The sequence below is a fragment of the Danio aesculapii genome, chromosome 23 (genome assembly GCF_903798145.1).
Source record: "Danio aesculapii chromosome 23, fDanAes4.1, whole genome shotgun sequence".
NCBI classification, from domain to species: domain Eukaryota; kingdom Metazoa; phylum Chordata; class Actinopteri; order Cypriniformes; family Danionidae; genus Danio; species Danio aesculapii.
The window spans coordinates 37,846,767-37,856,710 of NC_079457.1; the positions used below are offsets into that span (position 1 = coordinate 37,846,767).

The 9,944-nt window shown below is 42.7% G+C and overlaps 1 protein-coding gene across 1 annotated transcript in view; it reads left to right on the forward strand.

The window, feature by feature from the left end:
• Positions 1-8,965: 8,965 nt before the first annotated feature.
• npbwr2b (neuropeptides B/W receptor 2b) overlaps positions 8,966-9,944 on the forward strand; it is a 2,530-nt gene continuing 1,551 nt past the window's right edge. Inside the window, exons 1-2 of the mRNA XM_056449513.1 lie at positions 8,966-9,015; positions 9,252-9,944. The exon at positions 9,252-9,944 is cut by the window's right edge and continues 1,551 nt beyond it. Coding sequence (XP_056305488.1) covers positions 9,379-9,944 — 566 coding nt within the window. The 5' untranslated portion in view covers positions 8,966-9,015; positions 9,252-9,378. The remainder of the gene's footprint in view (positions 9,016-9,251) is intronic.

Genomic DNA, 9,944 nt, shown 5'->3' on the forward strand with positions numbered 1-9,944 from the left:
GAAAGTAACACAAGTTTGATCATGTATAAATATGATTATAACTATATTGTATAAATATTATTATAACTTGGCCTACAACAACCCGACAACCAAAAATTAAATGACATGATATCACAGGCAATTGTCCTCTGAGTGCACCAGACATGAATGACACTCCTCATAGAGCTTGAGAAGCATACAGCACTGTATGATCTATACCATTTGTAAAATAAAGACTTGCAGGTTAAAGAAACAGCATAGGGTGAGGTTGCCGCGAGCCTTGGTGCAGACGAAAAGTTTTTTTTTAAAAGTGTATATGTATATAAAGAGAGATATGTAACTAGATAGAATAGGCAGAGATAGACTGATCTCTGCAGCAGCTGCCGAAGAGCTGCGCGCTGCAGGCGCAGCTGGTGTGAAAGGCAAACGCCTGCATGCAAACGCCTGCATGCTGCTGCTCTCCATACGCGCTGCGCACGCTCTGCTCACGCACTGCTTTCGCTTGCAGTGTGAAGGCGTGAGACAACTGAAAACAGGCGGGGCTGCTGATATTCGTGCTTCGTGCTTAAGTAGACAAAGTTCAGACATTCATCCTTTCCTTCAGTTCAGACTTTGCTTAAAAATAACATACACCAAAAATGTTAAGGCATCATGTACAGTTGAAGTCAGAATTATTAGCCCCCCTTTTGATTTTTTTTTTGATTTTTTTTAATATTTCCCAAATTATGTTTAACAGAGCAAGGAAATTTTCACAGTATGTCTGATAATATTTTTTCTTCTGGAGAATGTCTTTGTTTTATTTCGGCTAGAATAAAAGCAGTTATAAATAAAAAAAAAAACATTTTAAGGTCAAAATTATTTGCCCCTTTAAGCTATATTTTTTTCGATATTCTACAGAACAAACCATCATTATACAATAACTTGCCTAAGTGCCCTAACCTGCCTAGTTAACCTAATTAACCTAGTTAAGCCTTTAAATGTCACTTTAAGCTGTATAGAAGTGTCTTAAAAAATATCTAGTAAAAATTATTTACTGTCATCAAGGCAAAGATAAAATAAATTTGTTATTAGAGATTAGTTACTAAAATATTATGTTTACAAATGTGTTGAAAAAATATCCCCGTTAAACAGAAACAGAGGAAAAAAATAAACAGTGGGGTTAATAATTCAGGGGGGCCAATAATTCTGACTTCAACTGTACATATTTATATGACCGTCATCTTTACTGTAACAAAACGGAGCCTATAACATAACTGCTTTATTTCAATTTCATTGAAAAATATTAAACATTAGAATGGCTGTGTGGTTTTGGCAATATGTGATTATTGGTTACATAAATGAATAGGTATATTAGTTTATCTTTGCGTTCAGCCAAAACCCGTTATCTAAGAACAAGTAAGCTAAGGGGCCGATCACACCAAATGCGCTTTTCTATTCTAAAAACGTGTGGTGCACCACACTACCTTTTTTGAAAAAGAGGCGCGTACGCTTTTTCTGTTGCTAGGCAACAACTGAATCAGCTAGGTATTGTACGAGAGTGTTGCTGTTGATACTGGTATAATTGTGATATTTAATAATATTGTGATAGTCTCTTTCATTCTCCAATCAAATTAAAGCAGATGCAGGGTTTCCGTTGAGGTGACAGGTGTTGTTAATATAACTATAGAGACGTTTGAAGATGGAGGAGAGACTAGTGGTTGTTACACGGTGTAATAGCATACATTGACCGGCATCCGGTGGGGACGCTGTCCTGCGGGATGCTAGGCACTTGTTGCGGTGCTAGGCACTTGTTGTGGGAGACTACCAGGCAATAAAGGCAGTTCTAGTTCAGCTCATGTCTGTTTTATCGTGTAGAACACAAACATGGTGTCAGAAGTGCACTAAATTCTGAATATGTCCATGAACAGCATTCCAGCACCCGAGGGCATGCGGATGTCCGGGGATATATCAAAGAATTGGGACATTTTCAGAGCGGAATACGAGGACTATGAGCTAGCAACTGGATTAAGTGAGAAACCCAGCGAGGTGAGAGCAGCAGCACTACGCCGCCTTTTGGGCAACGAATGTCGGCACGTCTACAATCATAATATCGTGTTGACTGAGGAACAAGCTAAAGATCCGAAGGCCATACTCGATGCCCTGGGGGCCTACTTCAAGCCTGCAAAAAACGTGATCTACGAGAGATACATGTTCGGGTGCTGCAAACAAGAAGTGGATGAGCCTATTGACAGTTTTCTCACAAAGCTGCGGGAGCGAGCATCAACCTGCGACTACAAAGAACTCAAAGACGAAATGATTCGTGATAGACTTGTCTTGGGTATTACTAATGAGAACACCAGGCGGCGCCTATTGCGTGAACGTGAGCTGACCTTGTCACAAAGCGTAGAAATATGCCGATTAGCAGAAGTGACGGAGCAACGTGTTAAAACAATTGACAGCTCTATCACTGACAGTGTGAACGTCGCAGTAGCACAGAGAATGAAACGCAAGGACGGTGAAAATGAGCAAACATTCCGTAATGCATTTTGCAAGTATTGTGGGGGAGGTCACACGAAAGGCAAAGACCTGTGCCCCGCGTATGGGAAGACCTGTCGATCATGTGGTGTATTAAATCACTTCGCCAAAGTGTGTAGGGCACGACAGAGAGCCTACAGTTCAGGCAGAGTCAACGTAGTAACGGATGATGCTCGAGACGAGCAAGCGCCATACAATGAGGGTCGGCTTTTCACTGCAGAGGAATGCGTTGACACAGTAAAGTGTCCAGGTCCAAAATGGTTTGTGAACTTAACAATTAATAAACAAAAGCAGGCCTGTCAGCTAGATACAGGTGCTACTTGTAACGTTATGAGCAGAACAATCAAAGAGAAACTGGACTATAAATGCCCCTTGCAGCCGAGCACGACAAAGCTGAAATTATATTCGGGCGCGACAATGCTTTCTCTGGGACGATTCCACACAGAATGCACGGTAAAAGGCACCAAACACAAGTTGATTTTTGAGATAGTAGAAGCCAATCAGGATCCACTACTTTCGGGTGACACATGCCAGCGGCTAGGGCTCATGAAACTCACCATCCCCGAGGAGCTTCACAAAATTGTTGATTGCCCGGATATACCCCTCACAAAGCAACAGCTGATTTGCAGTTACAAGGATGTGTTTAATGACCCAGTCGAGTCTGTGCCGGGTGAGGTTCGATTCGTGCTGGACAACAGTGTGTCGCCAGTGCAATGCGCGCCACGGAACGTACCGGTGGCCTTAAAAGCCAGAGTTAAAGAGCAGCTTGACAAGCACATCAGAGAGGGACACATCACATCGGTCACCGAACCCACTCCATGGATCAGCAACATGGTAGTTATAGCGAAGCCTGACAAATTGAGAATTTGCATAGATCCAAAACAGCTGAACCAAGCACTGCAGAGATCTCATTACCACATGCCGACACTCGAGGACATTCTGTACAAATTACCAAAAGCACGTCTGTTTACGCTGGTGGACGTTCGGGATGCCTTTTTACACTGCAGACTGGACAATAACAGCAGTTTAACGACAACTTTCTGGACGCCATGGGGGCGTATGAGATGGTGCAAACTGCCTTTCGGCGTCTCGGTGGCGCCCGAGATCTATCAACGCAAGCAACATGAACTGCTAATGGGACTCCGAGGCATAGAGCCCATTGCGGATGACATACTGGTAGTTGGCTGCGGTGACTCGGACGCAGAAGCCGAGTCGGATCATGACAAAAATCTCCGCGCACTAATGGAACGCTGCAGAGCCGTGAAGCTCCGACTGAGCGAGAAAAAACTTCAATTCAAACTGAAAGCAGTGCATTTCCACGGGCACATATTATCAGCCGAAGGCTTACGCATCGACCCGGAAAAAACGAAAGCGGTCCTGGCAATGCCGGCGCCTCAGGATGTGAAGGCTGTTCAACGGTTCATTGGCTTTGTAACATATCTGGCCAAATTTCTCCCACGGCTCTCAGATGTGTGCGAGCCTCTGCGCAGACTGCTGGACAAAGGCGTGGCGTGGCACTGGTTACCCAAACATGACGAGGCTGTCCAAGAGATAAAACGTATGGTTTCTGACACACCCGTGTTAAAGTACTATGACATTGATAAGCCAGTGACAATCCAAAGCGACGCCAGCAAAAACGGTCTGGGCTGTTGTCTGCTGCAGCAGGGACAACCTGTGGCATTTGCCTCGCGGGCACTCACTAGTACGGAGCAGAACTATGCCCAAATCGAAAAGGAATGCCTGAGCATAGTATTCGCATGTCAAAGGTTTCATCACTACCTTTATGGCAGGGAGTCAATCACGGCTGAAACCGACCATAAGCCCCTCACGACAATTTGTAAAAAATCACTCTTAAGTGCGCCCAAACGTCTCCAAAGCATGATGTTGCAACTACAAAACTATAACCTGAATGTCGTGTACAAGCCTGGCCCTGAGATGTACATAAGTGACACGCTGAGCAGAGCGGCGCTTCACAAACAGGTGTCCAACGAGCCCGGACTACTGTTACAGACGGTGAACGCCACGGACAGCTACGAGGCCGCGTTTACAATTGTAGATCAAGCGCTTCACCTCAACGTGACTGACGCCAGCCTTCGTAAAATTGTTAAAGAGACAAAATTGGACGGCACATTGCAGGAGCTGGCGAATATAGTGTTAGCAGGCTGGCCGGAGCGCAAAGAGGATGTGCCGCTCTCAGTACGCGAGTACTGGGCATTGAGAGATGAACTGAACATTCAGAATGGCGTACTGTTCAGAGGTCAGTGCGTTATTCTACCTAAAGCACTGAGAGCCGAAATGTTGACTCGCATTCACGCAACTCATATCGGAGGTGAGGCCTGTTACAGACTGGCGAAGGAAACACTGTTCTGGCCGAATATGAGGAGCGAAATAAAGGATTATGTGACAAACTGCGCTGCATGTAACGAGTACGCACACAGGCAACAAAAGGAAACAATGATGTCTCACGAGATCCCGGTCCGCCCCTGGCAAATTGTGAGTATGGACCTGTATGCGTACAGTGGTAAAGACTTTCTTATCATTGTGGACCACTACTCGGATTACTGGGAAATCGATCAGTTACCAGACTTGACAGCAGACACGGTCATCACGCGTTGCAAAGTTCAATTTGCACGTCACGGGCAGCCGGATAAAGTAATCACTGATAACGGACCGCAATTTGATTGTGAATCTTTCAGATGTTTTGCGAGACAGTGGGGGTTCGCTCATGTAACATCCTCACCTCAGCACCCACAGTCTAATGGAAAGGCTGAGTCCGCAGTGAAGATCGTAAAATCCATATGTAAGAGAGCAAAACTCGATGGGTCAGACCCATGGCTTGCAATTCTGAACTGGCGAAACACACCGACAGAGGGAATTGACAGCAGTCCCGCGCAACGACTCATGTCCCGTAGACTTAGAACGGGACTTCCGATGGCAAACAGTCTGCTTATTCCAAGCGTGGTGGAGGGAGTTTCAGAGAAACTGAGATGGAAACGGCGCATGTCTAAATTCCAGTACGACTTAAGAGCCAAAGACCTCCCAGAGCTTAATGTTGGAGAATACATCAGAATGAAACCCCTACCTGGAGACCGCACGGGCCGGTGGCGGAGAGGCCAATGTTTGGGAAAGGTGAATCCGCGATCTTATGTAGTTGATGTTGAGGGCACATGGTACAGGCGCAACCGCGTGGATTTGCGAAGAGCTGAGCGTTTTGACCAGTTTAATCATCAAGAGGCTGAATCAAAGGAGAACAGCCAGGGCACTACCGGCGGCAGTGAAATAATAATCACAAGAGGGGAGAACACATCAGATATTATAGACTGTGAACCAGAGCAAGCTCAGGACCAAAGACTGATAGTGACCAACAAACTGTCACCACGGGGAGCGCCGATCATAACTCGCAGCGGCCGTCAGTCACGACCACCACAGAGACTTAACTTGTGAGTTCTAGTTGGCTATTAGGCTAGCATAAAAAAAAAAAAAAAACATGTAAAGTTATTTGTTAGTTGGTGTTTGATAACCTATTGTTTCTGTCGAGTTTGAGTGTTTGTGGCTCTCTGTGAAGTTAAGCGACTCTCTAAAGAAAGGGAGATGTTACACGGTGTAATAGCATACATTGACCGGCATCCGGTGGGGACGCTGTCCTGCGAGATGCTAGGCACTTGTTGCGGTGCTAGGCACTTGTTGTGGGAGACTACCAGGCAATAAAGGCAGTTCTAGTTCAGCTCATGTCTGTTTTATCGTGTAGAACACAAACAGTGGTTGCTGCTTTGAGTTATCAGGAGCTCTATGACTTCACAAATCTTGAATATCACAATATTAATAAATATTAAGATTATAACAGTATCAACAGCAACACTCGCACACATTACGCAGCTGATTCAGTCAATGCCTAGCGACATGAAAAGTGCACCGCACTTTTTTTTTTCTTGTCAACAAAAGACACGCTTTTTCTGCCAACACAGAGACGCAGAAATGCCAACTAACCCAGCCGGGGTTCAAACCAGCGACCTTCTTACTGTGAGGTGATTGTGCTACCCACTGCACCATGATGCCACCCTTGTTGAAATGTATTTCTAAAATTAGCATTATTCCCAGGCTCCTATATGTGTAGGATCAGTAATGTTAATATACTTTTATGCCAATTAATTAGTTCTTTTTATTGCCTTTAAATTGAAATAACTAAACATAAGCATACAGGAGGCTGTGAAAAATGCTCATTACAGAAGTTCAGACAGCATCTAAAGTCTTTCGCATCTGAACTCTTTTCAGTTTTTGGGGAGATTTCTGTAAAAATGTTGTCAGCTTTTGTTTTGTTGGCATTTTTTATCAATGTTTAGATGCTGAAGATTATTGGCTGTCAGATTAATAGGTTATCGGCTGTTTCCTCACACAATCAATGAACTTTAGCTTATTGAGCTGACATCCATTCAAAAAAAGTCAACTCATTTTCACTCCAAACAAATCAGATAAAAATAATGAAAATCATGACCCAAAATATTATGACAGCTATAGTATGCTCTCAACGCTAAGAATTTCCATGCCTTTCACTACAATATTGATGGTAATGTACAAGTTTTACTGTGTGTAGCAAGAAAGATGCAATGGTGCTAAAGCGCAAATGTATTAGACATGATTAAAACTGTAGGAAAAAATAAGAAAAGGACGATCTGTATTATTCTGTACTATGTTTGAATTTTAAAGATGGGATCTGACTCAGGGTGCGACCCATTTTATGCTTTGTTTTGATAATTTTTAGGCTCCCTAGAAAAGTGCTCTGATAGCGACTGTGTGCAAAGTGATAGAAAACTATTTATAAATCTAACATGCCAAATTGGCTGGTAGGTTGATTTGCATTACACGCCACATTTGATTTTCACCTGTATTTGGTGGGTGTTCATTTCAAACCCTATACTGTAGTAGATCTCAGCAGGTTAGAATTTACTTTCTTTAAAATATCTTTATGTATGAAAAGCCGATAACCCAAAGTATACTTCATGAAGGTCTGTCGGTAGCTAGGCTTGTCATCTGAACAATCCATACTATATGTGCACAGTTTGATTTTTGAAACTGGCTATTTTTATAGTGGTTTTTAAAGCTTGCACATGTGGTTGAGTTAATTCACTCAAAGTCTAGATTATTGCCACTGATAACTTGCCCTCATTTTGTTCAAATCCCCAGAGACCTTCATATTCAGAACACAAACTAAGAAATTTGAGATAAAATCTGAGACCTCATTTTCTATTGTCAGTATTGGCCACAAGTTTAGGACATTCCACAAGAATGGAAACCAAAGGTTGAAAGACAAATAACCTAAACAATTGTCATGTCATGATTATAAATAGCTCATGACAGTCTTATGAACAACCACTTCAAGTCTTACCAATATATATATAGGTTTTGAAGTTCTTCTATGTCATTTTTTACAGGCTGTCAGTCAAAGCTTGCAGGCTGTGAATCCTCCATCAACACATCTTAAGCCTAACAATATACCAATCACTCACTCTTATGATGACTGGATCATGGCACACTGAGCCAATCAGTGGTCTCTGATGCTGAACAATAACCCAGTCATTCATGATTATGAAAACTGGCTGGGGTTTAACTGAGCAGTCAGCTATCACTTGGCCTCACATTTACCTTTTTAATGTACAACATGCAGCTAGCAAAAAAACTTTAAAAGAAAAATTAATAGCTGAAAATGTTTAGCTGATTTTTTTTCATTTTCCTTTTTTAATGTCAAGCTGCACATGACTGGAGTGCTGACACCTGGCAGGATAATTCTACCCACTTAATATTTGATAATTAACATAATGAGAGAAGACATGCATGAATAATAATTCATGCATGATTGCAGAGTCTTTCTGACAAAATGATTTTCTAGAGAACATGTATGTCATGTCATATATATATATATATATATATATATATATATATATATATATATATATATATATACATACATATATCTCTGGCTAGTCTGAGTATTTCAGAAACTGCTGATATACTGGAATTTTCACGCACAACCACCTCTGGTGGTTATGTAAGTGAAGGGGGTCCAATGCGGTACTAGAAAGGTGTACCTAATAAAGTGGCCAGTGAATGTATATACAGTACACACAAAAAGAGAGACAATCACCATACAGTATAAATAGTGTGGGCGTTTAATATTTTTGACAACTTTGCTGACTAACAAAACAAATAAATACTTGACAAAATTGTTTTGTTTTAGTGTAAAATCATTTTACAAAAGGAAACATTTTGTGCAAATAAAATGTTTAATGTCTGTTATGTTATGCCTGAGGCCATCTATGTCAATAACGAACCTTTTTAATTATAATATAGACGCTCAGCCACATATAAACATTTAGAAAAAAAGGCAGACGTTGGGAGCGCGCGACCGAATGTGACGTCAGCAGTGGGGCTTCTTTCTTTCTATTTGGGAAAAGCGCGAGCTGGGTTGCCTGATGCAGAGAAAGAGAGAGAGCGCAGCGCGCGCACAGAGAAAGAAAATCCTGCACGGTAAGTTCTCGCACATTTTCACTGCAAGCTATCGCTTTTTTAGATATAGCCCTTGTTTTTTTTAATACATGTGTAGGCTACAGGAGTATGTGTACAGTGATTTTTTTTTTTAATCTACATACCTTTAAAACAAAGTTGTATAAATAATACGCGCAAACGCGCTCCAAGTTTCTCAGTGTGCATATGTTTAAGCAATCTGTTTCCTGCAGAGTGTAAATGTTTCATATCACTCTCAGATATCGTCATGTGCAAAGAGACAGATGAAAGACATCGACCACCTTAGACTCGTGGAGAGATCTGCGAAAGCACGAGAGCAGCTTTATAAAGTAAAGCGCTTTTCCCCGGAGGCTCAGCTGTCACAGTATGGAGAACATCACGAGCCCCTTCATCCCAAACCCGACATGCAACTACAGCATGGACTTATACTATCACAACTCTTTCAACCGGAGCGATCTGAACTGCACACCGCCGGCTGACTACTTCTTTTACGCAGATCTGTACGTGGTTCTCCCGGTCATTTACTCCGTGATATGCGCCGTAGGTTTGACAGGCAACACGGCGGTCATATATGTGATCCTCAAAGCACCCAAAATGAAAACCGTGACCAATATGTTCATTTTAAACTTAGCTATTGCCGACGACCTCTTCACCTTAGTGCTGCCCATAAACATAGCGGAGCATCTGTTACACTACTGGCCGTTCGGCGAGGTGCTCTGCAAGATCATCTTAAGCATCGACCACTATAACATCTTCTCGAGCATCTACTTCCTGACGGTAATGAGTGTGGACCGGTACCTGGTGGTGCTCTCGACCGTGCGCTCCAAGCGCATGCCATACCGCACATACCGGGCAGCCAAGATAGTGAGTCTGTGCGTGTGGCTGCTGGTGATCCTCATCGTCATGCCGTTCTCTGTGTTCGCGGGAGTCTA